Source organism: Rattus norvegicus, chromosome 11, assembly GCF_021556685.1.
Source record: "Rattus norvegicus strain SHRSP/BbbUtx chromosome 11, alternate assembly SHRSP_T2T, whole genome shotgun sequence".
NCBI lineage: Eukaryota > Metazoa > Chordata > Mammalia > Rodentia > Muridae > Rattus > Rattus norvegicus.
Genome location: NC_141544.1, coordinates 65,016,654 through 65,036,328, shown reverse-complemented (window position 1 = coordinate 65,036,328; position 19,675 = coordinate 65,016,654). Strand labels below are relative to the sequence as shown.

Here is a 19,675-nt window from a genome sequence, read left to right as displayed (position 1 = left end):
TCTAATGCTGGAGGGACTTGAAAAATATTGTTTAAAATATTATACTATATTCTTCATTTTCACTTATTTTCTTTTCTACACTGTGTATGAATTTCTCAGTTTCTACTAGTTCATACCTCATCCTTCATGCTAAATATTTCTCTCATGGTATGTTGGTCATTTGACGTGGGTAGAATTATAACCTTATAGATGATGAAATCAAAATACAGAGAAGGCTAACAAGTTATTCAAGGCCTTGCACCTTGTGTCAGTTATACTGTTTAGGGATGCGCAGATACTGACATGGCTTGGTTTCTATTTTAGAAGACCTCTCTGGTTTCTAATTGGCATACAAACTCCTCTTCATCTGATTTCAGGTTCCTCCTGCCACCTCATCTCACCATCTCTCCCCACCCCCACCCTTACTCCTCTTTGGTTGCCATGGCTTCCTGTCTTCATCTCAGGACTCTGTCAGCTGGGCATCAGGATTTTATAACTTGTTTCTATTACTTGAAGATCCTTCTCCAAAGTCCTTAGGGAATACTTGGAGTAAGTAGAGGAAGCCAAACACCGTACATTATACCATTCTGGTTTGTTTTCAATGATTAGAACTTTTAAGTGTCAAATGGTTTGTACTTATTTCGTGTTTGTCTTTATTTTTTTTTTTTTGACTCTTTAGGGCAGGGAACTTGCCTCCTCTATCCTTACAATGTGATCGCCTGGATGAGTTCTTTGATAGACACATATTGTGGAAGAGGAAAAGCCACAATTTGAACCCAAGTTTCCTCAGATTCACCTTGGATTTATTGTTCCTCATTTGCTGTCCAAGAAAGTCTGACTGAGATTGCCATTAATGAGACATTGTGCCCCCAGACTTACAACTGCCTACAGTGATGCCCTTTTCAATCAGTAAAAAGGGCACAACATGCAAAGACTAGCTGGATTGTGGTTCTTCCTCTTATATAAGGTTATGACCCTCGGATGATGTTATTTGGCTAGCTAAACCACGATTTAAATGATAAAAAAAATGCTCATTTAATCTTAGCTCCGTTATCCAGTCAAAACAAGGGCTATCTACAACTCTAATACAGGTTTTTCTAATCTTCATGCATATTTACTCAAGTTAAATACAACTAAACATCCAACTTTTAAAGATGTAAACATCACACTGATCCAGCCCTATCAAGACGCTAGCAGTTACCACTGGACAGCATATGCAAGTGTAGAACACCTTCATCATTGCCTGAAATTCTATTGGGCAGCCCAGTTTTAAAGCGAGAAGAACTGAACATTTCAGAGATGTACATGTGAAATCAAATACTCTCTCTTCCCTATTAACAGGTTGAAAAGCCCAGCTTAAACCTTGGTGATTCTTTCTACTTCAACGTGGTAGGAGGAACAGGCAATGCTAAATGAAACTGTGACTGCCGAGTGATAGCAAATTCCCTGCTCATCACTATTCCCACGACCCAGGCCTGTCTATTACTGCAGTCCGCATAGACAGGCTGACATTTCCCCCAAATAGACCTTTCTTTCCTGCTTTAATGGCAAATTAGAAACTCTCTATTCCTTATCGTCTTGTCCTCAATATTCTCTCTGCTCTTATCTTACTGGGGTCAGGCTAACGTAATCTTGAAAAGATGCCACCTCCAAGTGTTTTGTGGGGAAAGCAATTGATGTGCAAGCACGAGGAGGGCATGAGTTTGGATTCCCAGTGCCCATGTGAAAAAGCCAGGAATGGTGTGATACAGGTCTATATGTAATTCCTTCAGTGGATGAGGGAGAGACAGATGAAACCTGGGAACTTGTGGCCAGCTAGTCTAGTCAAAACAGCAGACTTCAAGTTCACTGAGAGACCTTAACTTAAGCAATAGAGGAAGACACCAGTGTCGAGATTTGGCATCCAGACATGCATGCAGAAGTGAACATACTATCACACATGTGCGCGCACACACATATACTATATACGAAATAAATAAACTGATAGAAAAACACATAGCCATTGTTAATAATAATGGGTGCCTTTGAAAACTGTATCCTTCTAAATTCCCAAGTTTTCAGCAAAGACAGGCAAATCTGAACTTGAGCTTCTACAAGAACAATATAAGGAAGAAGAGTTCAAGGTTGCACCGCACTGGGAGGTGCAGAATGAAGTATGGCTATAACGCTCAGGTGTATGGCAAGGCTGTCCTCAGCCTGGAGCTGATCACCCGCAGGAGGAAGAGAGGAATGACTGTGTCTCTTCCTGGGGAATGTTTAACAAATCCTTGCTGAGTGTATGAATGAGCCCAAGCTTAAATGTTCACCCTGAGAAAGAAACAGGTACTCTAGAGGATGGACAAATGATGACACAAGGTAAAACACGTGAGCCTATAAAAAGGGATGAATAGAACAGAATCTCTGTTTAGTAAGGGGGTGGGGCATATACAAAAACCTTCATTGAAAAATGTGACTTTCAGCTTTTATTTGGAGTGAGCCTGTTTATGTATGTATGTATGTATATATATATATATATATATATATATATATATATATATATATATATGTTCACTGTCAAAGTCACTGGGTATCTGGTGTAGGGCTTATACCAAGTGTTTGTGAAGATAAACAGGGATAGCTGACGATGCTAGCATCTGCTATTTTGGCTTACTGGGCAAAGGTAGCTTTAAAAAAAACTGTCAGGGGTTGGGGATTCAGCTCAGTGGTAGAGCGCTTGCCTAGGAAGCGCAAGGCCCTGGGTTCGGTCCCCAGCTCCGAAAAAAAGAACTAAAAAAAAAAAAACTGTCTCCAGGCCATCCCTAAGATTTTATAGGCAAGGCAACATAAAAGTTTAAAATCGTTTTTTTTTTTTTTTTAGAAAGTACACAAACGTGAAGCTTGGCAGAATGAAGCCTCAGGACATGGCACAGTACTGAGACACTTTGCTTGAATGCATGGTCGAGAGAAGACATCGGAACTGGCCCTAGCTTATCATCATTAAAGGCTTCTTCAAAAACAAGTGTCTCTGCTTTGGTGCACCTTGCAAAGGCACAAGACAGATCAACACATTTTCTGTGGCTTCATACAGAAATAATATTATGTCGGTTGCGCACCTGAACTGGGAGTGGGGTTGCTGTGCCCTTGCGGAACAGCTGTTGGACTGTATCCCAGAAGAGAACCAACTGATCCACCTCTAGCCACAGTAGCTCATGAAGGGCTCAGGAATGACAGTTTCTAAAAATACATTCAGTAGGTGTTTATAAAACCCTAGACCCTAGAAAAGTGGAACATTGACCTGAAATGTCTCCTTGTATCCAAATCTGTCATTCACTTCTAAGTAAGATTTCTTTTTCCTCCCAATGATTGAAGACTTCAAGTGAGCGAATCCATGTCTCGCTTTTTTGATATTTTTCTTAAGGTTCTATAGAGAAGAATGTTTTGTGACCTTGTATGTTGTGATTTGTTCTACAGTATTGTGAAAAACTGAGGAAAAATAATGAACAAGCATAGTAATCTTATACTTTTGGTTGTGAGCCTAGCCTTTAACGGCCGAGCCATCTCTCCAGCCCAAACAAGGTAGTCTGAAGACCCCTTTTGCTTTAAGGTCACTTGAACATCATATAAATAAACCATTATGTGCAACTTGCTCCTCATTACCTCAGGGAGCTAGACAGTGCCAAACAAAAATCTAGAGTCCTGTTTTGAACTGGAAAGTTGAAAACCTACCTGCTTTGATTTCCAGGTTGGGATGTTCATAGCAAGTAGTTTTAGCAGCACCAAGCTCACTTGAGGACCAGTTACTGCCTCTGAGTTCAACATTCTCCAAGGCAAGAATTTAGCTTCTAAACTTTCTCACAACCTTTTCCATATGCAAGCTTATGGGGAGCAAATTATAAAGCAAAGTAATAAATAATTGGTAATAAGGGTGCACCCACATTGTCAGGACAACAGATGTGGCTTTTATTCAAAAGCTTCATGTTCTACCCAGTGGACCCTGAAGTCCTAGGCATGCCAGCATAAAAACAAAGCTTTCTGATATTGATCAGTTTGGTAAAGGAGGCACAAGTCATGTGATTACGTTACAAGACTCCCATTTTAGGTTGGGCAATGTATCAGAATCTCTTCTTAGGAAGAAGAAGGCAAAGAAGTGAAGTAACATGGTTAAAAAGCCAGTAGAGTGTGCGATTAGAGCCCAGAATCTCCCTGGATGTACTCAATATAGACTGGGTTCTTCAGGACTCACCAACAAAGGGCTTGTTCCATTTTTTTCTATTGAGTTGCATGACAGTTAATCTTGGTTGTCAACTTAACTAGAAAAAAAGAATTTCCTCAAAATAGGTAAAGCACACACACTTGTAGGTATATCTTCAAAAATGTTGGGCACATGCAGTAGCAATCAGGAGGGGAATCTGTCTCAAATATCCTTAACAGTGTCCAGTGGGCTGAGTTCTGGGTAGACCATGAAGTTGGAATGAGGGGAAACTCGCACATGCATGACTTTATTTGTGTATGCCTTTGGTTTTCTATTTCTATATCCCTGCACACCAGAGTGCAACCTTTGAAGGGAAAATTATACTGGTAACTCTTCAGGGCTTTCCAGGCCTTCTGCACCAAACTGGAACTGCATCTTTGGTCCTTCTTGTTCTGAGGCTTCCAACCTTTTGGTATGAACTGATTGCTTTGGTTCTTTGTCTTACAGATGGCTATGATGGACCTATCCAGCCTCCGATCCCATAAGCCAATCTAATAAATCCCCTCTTGCAATTACGCATACATTCCATTGGCTTTGTCCCTCCAGAGAAGCCTAGCTGATACTGATTAGTTTTGTGGTGCATGATGATTCCTGGGGACCATTCTCCATTTAACAACATTCAAGCGGAGAAAGCTATTGTAGAGTCTGTTCATTCATCTAAGAAGTATGATGGCAGAAGAAGAATAGGAGAGCCAGCAGCCTGAAGGAGATGTAAGCAAGAAAACACATTTCATCAGCTAGAACTCCTAAGAGCGTTGTATTGCTGGAGTACCAGGGAAGGATGTTTGATAAAGCACTGCACAAGAGAAGAAGCTGCAGGGAACACAGAAGGACCTAAGGACTATTATGAGCAGTGGGATCTCCTAAGTAGGCACTGGATGGGTGGATTTGGGATGGATTTTAATCTGGGGAGTGGAGCTGATGGGAGGAAGACAGAGAGAATTGGGCCATTTTTAACAGCTACATTATAAGAGGGAAAAAGAATGAGCAGAAAAATGCAAAGGAGTTCTCTGGAAGGTGCATAGCCACAGAGCTCCTTCAAGACTGAACATGCCTAAGGATGTTTTAGTAACTTGCTGTCACTAAGATTATTATAACAATATTATTTCTTCTGGCTCTATCAAAACAACTTTTTATCTTACCCCAACCAGAATAGCAAAGATCAACAAAACAACAGACGACAAATTCTGGAAAGGATATGGGGAAAGGGAAACCCTCCTTGGCTCTTGGTTGAATTACAAACTCATTTGCTGTAAAAATCCGTGTGTAGAGTGCTCAGGAAGCTATATTCAGTCTACCATATGATCCAGTTATACCACTCCCTGGAAATGACTTAAGGACATTATGTCCCTCTCCACAGATAAGCTCAGCCACAGTCATTGCTTCTCTAGTCACAATAGCTAGAAAATGGAAATAGTCTAGTTGTCTTTCAATGGATAATAAAAATGTGGTACATAGGTACTACACAGCACGAGTGTATATATACATGTGTGTGTATTCCCAAATATATATATGCAACCTACTTGGTTCATATGTTTCTCATATGTATATAATTTCAAGGTTTACTACAGGGTGTTAGATAATCAATTGGAGTACTCTTCCTGTAGGAAGATTATTTCTACCTCTCTCATCATTCCTTAACTCTTTACATTTCTCTACCCAGGGTTGAGGCCAGATCAGATTTCTCTCTCCCACATTAGCATGTCTATTGGTGTCCTTATTCAGGTCTTATTTAAGCAGCCATGTTGCTGAGACCTCATGGGTGAAGTTTCTCTGACACTTTCAGAAGACAACCTCACAGCAAACTTCCTGCTTCTCCAGCTCTTACAGTCTTTCTGCTCCCTCTATTCAATGATCTCTGAGCCTTAAGTGCAGGAGTTGTGTAATAGATGCATCAGCTGAAGCTGGGCACTACACAGTCACTTGTTCTCCGAATTTTCATTGGTTGTGTTTTTTCTAATAGTCTTCATCTGTGCAATAAGATGTTTCTTTGGTGAGGGAAGAAAATACATCTATCTGTGAGTACAAGGGAAAATTCTAGGAATGCATTTAGATATTATCCTGGTCCAGTAAAGTATATTCTTCTTCAAAATGCATGACTTCACTAGCCCTAGGTAATTAGATAGGCTTCCAGCACCAAATGTGATTTCCTTCCTGTGGACCTTAAGTCCAATTAGAGAGCTGTTGGTTACCACCAAGTTAGGCATGCCATTACTGCACCCTTAGGATAATTGCCATGCTGGTCATTGTTGTAGCATCATGGTTTGGTAGAACTGCTGATTTATTCTCCCCTTTTGAAGCTTTACGATGCCTTCTTGTATCATGAAACCTAGTTTTCACAGAGAAGGCTTTCAAGTCAGATCCACCTCAGATTGCGTAGGTCCTCGGTCAAAAGTTCATGGTCCCTCAGCAACAAAGATTGTGGTGGTTTGACTATACTTGGCCCATGGAAAGTGGCACTATTAGGAGGTGTAGCATTGTTTGAGTAGGTGTGGCCTTCTTGAAAGAAATGTGTCATGGTGGGGTGGGATTTGCTCAAGCTCTACCCAGTGTAGAAGGGACCCTTCTCCTGACTGCCTGTAGAAGAGAGCCTCCTCGTATCTTCTTTTGGTTCAAGATGTAGGCTCCTCCAGCACCAAGTCTGTCTGCATGATGTCATTCTTCCCATCACGATGATACTAGTCTTGACCTCTGAACCTGTAAGCCAGCTCCAACTAAATGTTTGCCTTTATAAAACTTGCCATGGTCATGGTGTCTATTCACAGCAATAAAACCAAAACTAAGACAAGGACTTATCTTCAACCTTTGTGAGGCAACCAAGGCAAGAGCACTAACCTATATACCTTTGGGAGTGTCTTGGAAAATACAACAATAGAAGCATGACTGCTTCTCATGACTGGTGTTGGAGGCTTGTGTTACATGGCCTATGGCTTTTAGGAGGAGAATTGTCAGCCCTGAGGGGAATTTTTCAATTTAACTATATACAAATAAATGGACTTATCTCTATGTAATTTTAAGTAAGGAAATAATATAATTCCTTATGCATTTTAAGGCATCCTTATTGTTGCTTTGTCTTTCTACCTCTTCTGTATTTTTCTCCCTTTCTCCTCCCTCATTAAAATTCCATACATTTTTCCCATTTCTCCCTTCAAATAGCTTGTGCCTGATATTCCTCCCTCTATTCCACACCCCAGGATCATTTTTCTTCAACTGTTCCAAATTGTATACTCGCATCTCAAGTGTTGGAACTAGAATCTGAAGATGAGAAACCATGATTGCATATATGTTTGTCATTCTGGGTTCGGGTTACCTCATTCAAGACGATCTTTTCTAGTTCCATTCATATACCTGCAAATGTATGTATGTGTGAGTGTGAGTGTGAGTGTGTGTGTGTGTGTGTGTGTGTGTGTGTGTGTGTGTGTGTGAGTTACTGTTCTATTTCTATGGAGAGACATTATGACCAAGGTAACTTGTAGAAGAAAACATTTAACTGGGGGCTGCTTGCAGCTTCAGAACGGTAGTCCATTATCATCATGGCGGCAGTGTGGTAGTGGGTATGTAGTCATGGTGCTAGAACAGCGGCTCTAAGATACATCCTGATCTAGGCAGCAGGCAGTGAGAGAATGGAAAAGAGAGAGGGTTGAAGTGGAAATTTCTGATTTTGTTGAAGACTCAGTTGTATCGTGTGATGTTTCTCTGGAAATCACCTTGTGAGAAGATTTATGCTGAAGCAGACATATGAGAGGATTTTTTTTCTGAAAGCGAACACGTGGTATTTTTCTGGAAGGCGCCTGGTAAAAGGGCATGTGATGTTTTGCTGGAGCTGATGCTTGAGAGAACACGTGATATTTGTAAAAAGTGTAAGTATGACGCAAAAGACAGTGGTTGATGCTACAATACACACACACGTGTGTGTGTGTGTGTAAAACAAAAATTAAAGAAATGGAGAACCATTAATTTGTGAGAAAGAAAGGTGATTCTATGTGGGAGGGGTTAGTAGGAGGAAAGGGAGGCAAATGGTATAATTATATTTTCTTTTCAAAATGTTTTTAAACATTTTTAATGTTTAATTTTAAATGTTTTTAAAAGTTCTTAAAGTTGTATCAGTTGTTAACATATTTCAATAGACACATTGGTAGCAATCTAAAGGATCCTGAGTTTAAGGGTAAGTAACATCCCGGTGGACACGGGAGCCAGAGGCTACAGGAAGGCGCTTTGTGGACCAGGCACTGACTGCTTTGGCCTCCTGTGGGCCTGAGTCACCGAACACTTTGGCTCTTTTCCTCGGGAGAAGCTGGCAGTTCCATCGCAGGAGGCTGTGGAAGCCAGGAATGCCTCCCTGGAGAGGGCCAGGCACAGGCTCCAGCTGGAGCTGGGGGATGCCCTTTCTGACCTGGGAAAGGCTCGCTCTGTGGCAGCGGCCCTGGGGCAAAAACAGCAGCACTCTGACAAGGCTCTGGCTGCCTGGAAGCAGAAGCAGGAAGAGGCCCAGGAGCTGCTGCAGGCCTCTCAGGAGGAGGCCTGGGCCCTAAGCTCTGAGGTCCTCATGCTCAGTCAAGCCTGTGAGGAGAGCACCGACTCCCAGGAGATGCAGAAGAGGCACAACCAGGACCTTCAGGGTACTGTCAGCTGGGCTTGCAGCCAAAGCAAGACAAGGGTTTGGGGAAAGTCTGGCTTGAGGTCTACGCTATGTTCCCAGGGTAGAGAGCCTTGACGTTTTTCATGTACCTATCCATGTGTTTGTTTGTTTGTTTGTTTACATTCATGCTTTAATGCTTTATTCTGAGAACAAAAGCAAACAAACAAAACAAAAAAACTTGTTTCTACAGATGTTATTTGTATTAAATTAGACTCGTTCTAAAATCAAGACTGCGTTTGTACGGTGGCTTCTAGTTCTACTCCCTGAGGAAGCCACTTGAGTTCTTGACACTGATTTTTACCAAGGTTGTTTGTGTGTGTGTGTGTGTGTGTGTGTGTGTGTGTGTGTGTGTGTGTGTGTGTGTTTGTGTGTTCATGATGCGCTTTTTAGCCATCATATGTTTATCTACAGAAACTATTTCTAAATCTGTTTCATGGCTCAGCAGGAAAAGATGCTTGGCATTCAAATATGGTGGGACAGTCTGAGTGCGATCGCCAGAACCAACATAAAGGTAGAAGGAAGGAACCAACTGGGCAGATTTATCCTCAGACATACACACGCATGCCACGGTGTTAGATCCAGCACACATTATACATACATATATACATACATACATACATACATACACACACACATACATACATACATAAATACATACATGCAGGCACCCACACACATACACACACACACACCAATAATAAATAAAGTTTAAAAAAACTGTTTTCTATAAGGCATTCTATGAGGCAAGCACTGTTCTGTACGCTAGTACTCATGTCTTTTTTGTTTTGCTTTGTTTTTTTTTTTTTTTTAATCTGAAGAAGAACCTTGATGTCAGTTTCTGTATCTCTAAATGGAGATTATATTGGGTCACATTAGATTTGGGTCACATTTGATTAGAGAATGTCTCTAGATTCATAGCTGACAGTAGCAGACCTGTGCTCCAGTGTGTATACACATCACTGCTGTGTTATAATGCTTTCCCATGTAGCATGTGGTTCTTTGCATATTTTTTAATTTTAATTTTGAGATTGTAATGATTACATTTCTCTCTTCCCTTTTCTTCTTCAAACCCTCCCATATACCCCGCTAATTTTCCTTCAAATTCATGGCCCTTTTTTCAATGACTACTGTTGCATGCATATGCATATAAGAAACATTTTATGGGCTGAGCAGGTACAATATTCTAGAATATTGTACTGACTAGTTTTGTGTGCCAACTTGACACAAGCTGAAGTTATCACAGAAAAGGAGCCTCAGTTGTGGAAATGCTTTTATGAGACCCAGCTGTAAGGCATTTTCTCAACTAGTGATCAACATGGGAGGACCCAGCCCATTGTGGGTGGTGCCGTCCCTGGGCTGGTAGTCTTAGGTTCTACAAGAAAGCAAGCTGAGTAAGCCAGGGCAAGCAAGCCAGTAAGCAGCATCCCTCCATGGCCTCTGCATCAGCTCCTGCTTCCTGACCCTCTTGAGTTCCAGTCCTGACTTCCTTTGATGATGAACAGCAATGTGGAAGTGTAAGCTGAATAAACCCTTTCCTCCCCAACTTGCTTCTTGGTCATGATGTTTGTGCAGGAATAGAAACACTGACTAAGACACACACACACACACACACACACACACACACACACACACACACACACATATAAAACATGCATGCATCCAGGGCTGATCACTTGACACTGGACAACCAATTGATGTGCTCTTCCCTAGGGAAGACCGTTTTTCCTGCTCTCAACTTTCCTCAGTTCTTCGTGTAGGGATGAGGCCTCATGGGCTTCCCCCAGCCACTTTGGCACATCTATCGGTGCCATCCTTGTTCAACTCATGTTTAGACAGTCATGTCTGTGAGACTTTATGCACGTAGCTACTGATGATACTAGGAGACACAATATCATGGCAAGCTCCCAGATCCTCTGGTTCTTACAATTTTTCTGCTACTTCTTTTGCGATGTTCCCTGAGCATAGACGTGGGAATGCTTTATAGATACATCCACTGGGTCTCAGCTTCTCAACTCTGCATTTTGATTGGTTGTGGTTTCCTGTACTGTTCACTCTCTATTGAAGTTTCCTTGATGATGAATGAAGACTACACTTATCTGTGGTTGTAAGGAGAAATGTTTATGATTGTTGTGATAAATTATGCTGCTTTAATAAAGTGGTGGTTGTAAATTCTTCTCCAATAACTATGACTTTAGTAGCACTGGTAGTTATCTAGGTATGTAGTACCAGACATGGTATCCTCCTTGTTGAGGAGGTCATAGTCCAATTAGAAAAGTGTTGGTTACCACTAAAGTATGAATATCACTAGTGCACCCTTTGACTTTACTGCAGCCTGCTGGTCATTGATGTGGTTCATCATTATCATTGTTGGGTAGGACTGTTCATTGCCTCCCTTTGGAAGCATAGTGCCTCTAATGAAAACTAGCCTTAAGGAGAGGGGGCATTCAGATCAGTTCCAGCTCAAGGGTCTCTAGGCTCTGTTTCTGGAGTGCATGTTGTCTTCAGTAATAAGAACTTACATCTGTGGGACAAACACATGGTGTATGTTTGAGGTGTCTCTTGGACAGAAACTCAAAATAGGGCTTCTCGTGTGTGGTATTGGGGTTTCGTTAGGTGGTCTTTGGTTTGAGAGATCACTATCAGCCCAGATGAGAAGAGTTCATTAAAACTCTCAATAGCTATAGTTATAAAAAGAATTATGTTTACTGTATGTGGTGGTTTGAATATGCTTGGACCAGGGAGTAGCACTGTTAGGTGTGGCAGTGTTAGAGTAGCTGTGGCATTGTTGAAAGAACTATGTCACTGTGGGCATGGGCAATGAGACCCTCCTCCTCCTAACCACATGGGAGCCAATCTTTTCCTAGCAGCCTTCAAATGAAGGTGTAGAACTCTCAACTACTCCTGTGCCATGTCTGCCTGGACCTTGATGGCAATGGATTGAACCTCTGAACTTGTAAGCCAGTCTCAATTAAATGTTGTCCTTATAAGAGTTGCCTTTGTCATGGTGTCTGTTCACAGCAGTAAAACCCTATCTAAGACACTACAGGTTTTTTATGTTTTGTCTCTTTTTTTGGTCGATAGCTAATAGTATGATTCCTGTGGCCTTTATAGGCATCCTTATTGTTATTTTACCTGACTTCCTCTTTTCTATATTCTGTCCTTCCCCCCCCTCCTCCATAAAGAGTCCCCTTCCCTATTTCCTCTATCAGTTACTAGTATCCCACTCTCCCCCTCTCTACTTTGCTCTCCAATACGCCTATACTGGCAAACATTCTCCTTTCCTATTTTCTGCAGTTACTACTGGCTATGGACATACATCTGGAGACTTGGAGCTGAGAGTGTCTATTGAGAAATAGCATGCGACACTGTCTTTCTGTGTCTGGGTTACTTCACTCAATGTGATCTGTTCTTGTCCCATCCATTTACATTCACGAAGACCTGCCACATACTTTGAAAAGCTGTCTATGGCTGTGAAAGTAACTACAGCAGTAAAGTGCTTGCTATGCAAGCACAGGGGCACTACTGTAACCCCCAAAATGAACAGCAAAAATCTAAGCGTGATAGAGGGTGTGTTATTCCAGAGCGGGGAGGCAGATATCAGTGGGACCATGTGACTTACTTACAAGCCAGCCGAAGCTACTTGGAAAGCTGCAAGCCATTGAATTATCTTGTCTGGAAAGAAAAGGTCATGAAGAATGCCACCCAAGGTTGACCTTTGGCCTCTACACACAGGTATAAACACATACATAAGGACACTCAGCATGAGCCCAGGACCCCCTCATAAACACACATACTCCCCAAATTAAAAAGGCTCTGTAGCTTTTATATTGAAGGTGGTGGATACTTCTTTAACTGTACCTTATTCATTTTTCAGATCTGCTTATCCACAATGGCAAGTACTTCTGCCTTAGCGCATCACACACATACATTTGCACATTTGTAAAAATAGTGCAGACGAGTAAATCCCTAGAAATGAAATTTCTGGGTTAAAGGAATGAATTTAAAATTTTTGAATATCCTGCCAAACAGAAATCCAAAAACGCTGGATGCTTATTGCAGAGCCAGTTTGATGTGCATGTGCTCTGGAAGCGAATCTGTTACTATCACAGTCTTCTCCGTTGACCTGTGTTGTATACGACTCGTTCTGACTGGGCTGTGAGATGTGCTGGAACTGTGCCCCAAAACCTAGCAACACAACCACCTAGGGAAAGGAAGCCATGCCCACCACAGAATTTCTGATTCACTGGGTAGAGCCCTACATTTGCATTTCTTACAGACTTGCAGGTGAAGTTAATGCCCACACTTAAGGTAAGACTGAAGTTTGGGGGCTTGTTTTAAGCTCCGCTGGTGATTGTAAGGCAGAGTCTGAGTTGAGCCAAACTTCCCCTGCATTTCCTCCAAGCAGTGAAAATGACTTGACTCTCATTCTTTCAGCTCCAGATTTCCTGGTACTATTTGGCCCTGCACCATGCCTTTTAGAGAATAGAGCCTCTCTTCATGAAGAATCTCAACCAACCACAATAGTACAGTATCCGGTGGCTAAGTCTTTTCACTTCTGGCTGCCTCACTCTGTCAAAGGCTCGTGTTGACAAGAGGCTCATCAGAACAGCTCTGGGCCTGACCAAAAGTTATTGTCCTTCAGAACCTTATCTGTCTGGCTGGCCTGTCTGGGATCATGCTTTGGCTACTGGTGGATGATACCTTGCTTATGCTTAAATTTTCTATCCCAGTATTGATTGGTGGCTGGCACAATGACAGAGAAGCACACCATTGAAATGTAGAGATTCCTAATCTGGGGTCTGTATGTGAGAGTGGCTCTGTGTAGATTCTGGCATAGCCCCTGATAAGCAGAACTATGTGAAGTTACATGTATGCATACTTATGTGCATGGCACAAGACTCTGAATTAGGTTCTGAGAACCCCCACCCTCATCAACTATTAAGACAGTTCCTGGCAGCTGGCAAAAGAATATGTCATAGAAGGGGTGACTTCTAACTTATAGTAAAGGGTAGCCTTGCTGTACAGTTACCAAGGATGAAATGGGTCCCAGTAGTCCTTTGTAGAGAATGTTGTGCTGATATCATGGATCAGAGATGTAATCTCCTCTCCAACATAGATGATCTTTCCTCTCTCATGAACCAGATTAGAGACATCACCAAGAATTTAGCAGAAATGGAAAAGGTCAGGTAATAAATCAACACGAGACCAAAGCACAGGCCACACTGGAATAAACAGAGGTAGATCAGTGGGAGAGGAAGCTCTCCCTGGGAAAGATCAGACTTCCAGCATTAACAACAGGTTTCACAGTGTGCCACCTACCAATATGTCCATAACTCTAGTCTCCTGGATCTGACACCCTCTTCTGACCTCCTGAGGCAAAAACCCATACAGGTAAAATAAGTTGTTTTTTTTTTAAGTCAAAAGACTAAATATTCTCATACCTTTCTCCTTTTTAAACAATCAGTTAGAAACACTTTCCCTTGACCCAAAGAGAGGCTCCAGGTAGGTTTTGAATGAGATTCCAAGTGGCATTCTCAGACAATGTTTCTGAAAGCTCAGACTATTTGGTAGAAACTTCAGTGTTGTGATACAAAGGTCACAAACAGTATCTACCTTTGTCCCTGGTGTAGGCTACATAATTAAAAGGATTCCCCCTGAAGATGACCTCATTACAGAGAAGGTGGGTGAACTGAGAAGTTGGTTAATAAACCCTATGGAACCTCTCTGCTCCCAGGTGAACTCCATCTTCTTGATTCAACCTCTGAGCATTTGAGCATTGACGAATTGACGAGCTGACTCCTTGACTCGTTGATGCGTTGATGTGTCGACGCATTGACACATTGACACATTGACATTCAGCTGCTCTCTCTACCCCATCAGGACAGGAAATGAAATGGTCATCAAAGACCTTTAGGAAGATGAGTTATGATAAAGATGCAAAGCCTGCTCTGTGAAAGTGCTGTCATTAGACTCACCCTAGCACTACAGCTCTGTCAGAAGCCAGGGTGGTAGATGTGTCCATTTGGCACCGTGTGCAGCTTTCCAGAAGCCATCTCAGCTTGTTCTAGATCTTATGTGTCCCTTCATGTCTTCCACATTTGCATAAAGAATATCTTCGAACAATCGAATGAGTTCAGGTGGCAGAGTGGTGTCCCTGCCAGACTGGCTCTCGTGTGCTTGAAGAATTCTTTTATTTACTTCCTGTCTTTGGCTCTCTGGCCATCCTTTCTGGGGGCCCACTGAAACAGCTATGGTAACTATATGGCTTTATAGTAAAAAAAAAAAAGTTACACATAATATAATTTTCCACCGCCAACGTTAGCCCTTCTAGTGTGCTCAATCAACCATCACTCAGCTCAGAGGATGACTTTGAGGAAATTAACACCACTAGATGGCAGTATTTTCTGCCGGCCTTATAGCATGGCTATCAATTTGGACATGTATGGGGGTAGGGGTGGGGGTTATTTTGTTTTATTTTTAGTTCTTTGAGAGTTTCATACGACATATTTTAATCTTATGAATGCCTGTCCCAATTCCTTCCAGAATCCAGTCATCCATTCTTCCCAAGCCACCTAATTATATGCATTTCCTTTTATTCTTCTATTTTCATTCCTTCCTTCTTTCTTTCCTTTCATGGAGTCCTTCCCTCATAAAGAATCTGAGAGTGTGCGTTTACAATAATCGTAGAGTTTTTTCTTTTTTGAGTGAATATTTACAGAATATATATATTCAGAATATATATTCAGAATACATATATATATACATATATATACTGAAGTTATCCCAGTGAACACCTTTAAACATTCATGTTCTCAGTGCATTCTAGAAGGCTAAAGGTGTCCATTTCCCCTTGAAGAAACTTGTCATTCTCTCTGAGTAAGTTCTTACCTAAGCTTTTGCATGGGATTTATACTGAAGTCATCACCAAGAGAACAAAAGAGACTTAACGTTTTTTATTTGAGAATTACTACTCTGTTTTGCTTTGAAAACTAACGGCAAGCTTCCTCGGGCTACAGAAGGTTGGCTCGTCATGAGAACTGTCCAGAGTTAACTGGCCAACAGACAGCAACCCACTTAGGCTCTGGTGTCATCAGTATCTAGCATTGTTTTAATTGCATTTCTTTCTCTTTTATACACATTTTGCCTTCAGAACAAGGTTTAAAATTTACATTTTAAAAGTGGACACATCTTTATAACATTCCTGGAAATAAGTCCCTCACTCCTATCTAAACACTCAGAGGGTCAGTAGATCTGCCTACTGTAATAAGGGTCCTGGTTACAATAAAATCTATGAAGTGCATCCTGAACCGCTTTCTTCTGCATCTGAGGGCATCAGGGCACTACCCCTTGCTCCCTGAACGTATTCACCTTTCCCTCTATCTTTCTGTAGTGTCTATAATTAAATATAAGGGACCAGCTAGGAGTTGCATCCTTCCTTGTTCTACATTTAATACTCTTCACTGATTCATCCTAAAAGTAGAACATTCTAGAAAAATTCAAGTGTAATAAATGTAAGCATTTAAATATAGTCTCATCCAACCTGGTGGGTTTCTATTTTAAAAACTACTTTAGAATTCCAGTTCTTGAGCTAAAGGGCCTAAGAATCTCAATTCCATGAAGGGGGAAAAAATACAGCAAATACAAGCAGCCACCTGTCCTAATCTTTAGGATCTAATTTGAACCCAGAGCTCTCCAAGGAACCCTGAAGAGAACTGCTTCAGCAATGGAGATTTTTGAGATTAGAGAAACCTAAAAGTTCAATTCAAACAGGGTCTTCAGTGGATGCTTTTAACATATTCACTTCAGAGAACGGAAGGAAATGAGAGGAAGAGTCTCCACTGCCATGTCAACTCTCAGAAGCTGAAGCAGAACTTGAAAAGGAGAGGAGGGAACAGAGAACTGTAGGGCTGCACCCTCATATTGATGAGGAACTGCCTGTGCATTTCAGGATCTTCTCAGGAACATAACGCATGTATTTAGGACAACGTTTGGAATCTTGCCAAAATTCAAAGTGTACTGACTAGTTTTGTGTGCCAACTTGACACAAGCTGGAGTTATCACAGAAAAAGGAGCCTCCCTTGAGGAAAGGCCTCCATGTAAGTCTTTTTTTTTTTCAATTAGTGATCAAGGGGAGTGGACCCTTTGTAGGTGTCCCATCCCTGGGCTTGTTGCTCTTGGGTTCTATAAGAAAGCAAGCTGAGCAAGCCAGGGGAAGCAAGTCAGTAAGTAACATCCCTCCATGGCCTCTGCATCAGCTCCTGCTTCCTGCCCTGTGTCAGAGTTCCAGTCCTGACTTCCTTTGGTGATGAGCAGCAACGTGCATGTGTAAGCTGAATAAACCCTTTCTTCCCCAACTTGCTTCTTGGTCATGATGTTTGTGCAGGAATAGAAACCCTGACTAAGACACAAAGCAAACCAAAACCAAACAAATACAAAACAATCTCACTGTGCACTAGAGTCTAGGGCATTAGCGTGATGCCATTCACAGGAAGCAAACAATGCTAATCACTACAGGTTTTATTTTCTTATGTTCTACTGTCACATGAGACTCAAGGAAACATAGACGTGTACTCATGTGCTACACACAGAGAAGGAGGGGAGAAGGGAGGGGGAGAGGGAGGGAGGGGAGGGAGAGAGGGAGAGAAAATATCCTTGATTCAAATCTCTATCTTAGGTAGTCAAAAAACAGAAGATGAAGAGCCATGGAGGAAACACCTGTCAGATGAGAAAGAAGGAAGGGTTTGCAAGTCCCTGCCTGCTGCTGGGAAAGGACAAGGCAAGCCTGGGGCTGCTTGATGTGTCCCTGTTGAAAGAGCTGAGTGTTAGCAGTAACTAAACGACATAGGCTCCCAGTTGCTGGATCTTTTCTTATTCTGTTATAACTGGTTGGTGACTTCAGACATTATATTGCTTAGGTTCTAGGGGAAGACAAGAGATAAAAACAAAACCAAACAAAACCCCCACAAACTAAGAAGGTGGGGAGGGCGATTGGGGAGTCAGCATTGGCAAAGTCATGCCCAGTGTACAGATCAATGGTACAATTATAAACACAGGTGATTAGCAACGATCATATTATCTATCTGATTAGTCCCCCTAGGTCAAAGCTATGTGTTAAAAGGAAATCATTTGAGCCTGAAGTTTAACTTGTTTTCAATATATTGGTTATGCAACTAATAGACAGTAACAACCAAAACAAAGGAAGACCATTAATGTGTGGACTGGCTTCTTTCTCAAAGCTTGTTTTCAGCCTCAATTCCCATGAGGTCAATATTTAATAAGAGTGTCACGCTAAATTTGGCTGCTTGTGTGTTTGAGTTAGCCTAGCTCTTGCTTTCTGGCATTTCATAGAACTGACTGTGGTGAGGAAATCTGGTCTACTTGAAAGGCTGCGAATCAGGCTCTCAAAGAAGGTTCTGATGCACTGCAAAAATACTGCGCCTTGAAGTCTGTCCTACTTCCTTCCACAAAGAACAAAAACTGAAAGTCTACTTTTGCAAGGGGGAAAAAAAAAAGCTTGACTTCAGGTAACGTCAAACCTCAGCTATAAATAAACCCTGTGAGGAAAATGAATCCGCAGAGAGTTTGTGTCGCATCAGGTACATCTGAATGTCGGAGAACAGTTCCCCAATTATAATCATCAGAGCAAAGGAAGTCAGAGATCCAAACAGCGAAGGTTAAGAGGAGAAAGCTGAAGGGAACATGAGCTGTGACGGGCTGGAAAAGGAAGGGGCGGCTGAGGCTCTGGCACGAGCTCAGGGTACGCTTTAGCTGATGATTCACAGTGGCTATAATCAGTACATCCAGAAAGGACAGATGAGCATCTCACAAAACAGTGCACACCCCACCCCAGACCCTCTCTGCTCTGTGGGGGTGCAGATTGTAGCAAATGCCTTGCCCTAATCTGGTGATTCAGTCTGAGTCTAGGGCTAGGAGGAAATGGTGTAGAATTCCAGAGGAAAATGTATGTAGGCATGAAAGTCAAGCAATCAAGAATAATAAGTCAAATTTTAGGCCTCAGAGGAAATGATCACCTGAAAGCAGGATGAGGGTCAAGGTCATGTTTCTGTAATCTCCACAGAAACTCAGGCAATCGGATGATATAGAACCCAGGAAATTGCAAGGACAGAGAAAACAGCAAAAGGCCGAGACTCAGGAAAGGATCAGACCTTAATAATGCAGCAAATTGTGAATGAACTCACTAATTCCTGAGTGACCCAGCCTGGATCCATTAGTAGGGAAATGACGGAACACATATTACACAGAGTGTTCTGGAAATAACAGGGCCTCAATACTCAGGAACCCATAGGAGCCCTGGTTGCCTGCCAAGCAATCAAGCCAATCAAAATTCCACCAGGAATGGGCGTGGAACTCACAGGCCCCACCTCTGAGCTATTACTGATGGCTGCTGGGAAGACAGTTCCTTTTCTTCGAGGGATGTGCTCCTTGGTAGGTTGCCCACGTTGTAGTGGTTGGCATGGCATCTATGCGCATATGGGGCAGCAGTAAAAAAGGACACGGAGCGGGAGGAGGATTTGATGGGACAGTATGAGTTTGGAGAAAGGGATAAGAGGATGAATAAATAAGAATATGGTATAAAAAACCTGAGTAGGTAGCATATGTGGAGAATATTTACTTACAAATATCTGTGCTCTTGCTGTTGGCGGTTACTGCTGTGTGTATCAGTCTGGCCAGGGTCTCTATACTTCTGTGGATGATTCAGCTGTTTATGGTTTTATTTACACAGGTGTTTTCATCCCCATGGCTAAAGGGAAGGAAGGGATTGTTCAAATCCTGATGGATGGACTACGGGCGGGGCCCTAGTGCCT

At 42.0% G+C, this 19,675-nt stretch overlaps 1 protein-coding gene across 1 annotated transcript in view; it reads right to left on the bottom strand.

Annotated features, from left to right (window-relative positions):
- Nucleotides 1-8,369: 8,369 nt before the first annotated feature.
- Nucleotides 8,370-19,675, bottom strand: part of Hhla2 (HHLA2 member of B7 family) — a 57,896-nt gene continuing 46,590 nt past the window's right edge. The window contains 1 exon segment of the mRNA XM_087577258.1: nt 8,370-8,674. Within this exon segment, the coding sequence (XP_087433384.1) occupies nt 8,370-8,674 (305 nt within the window).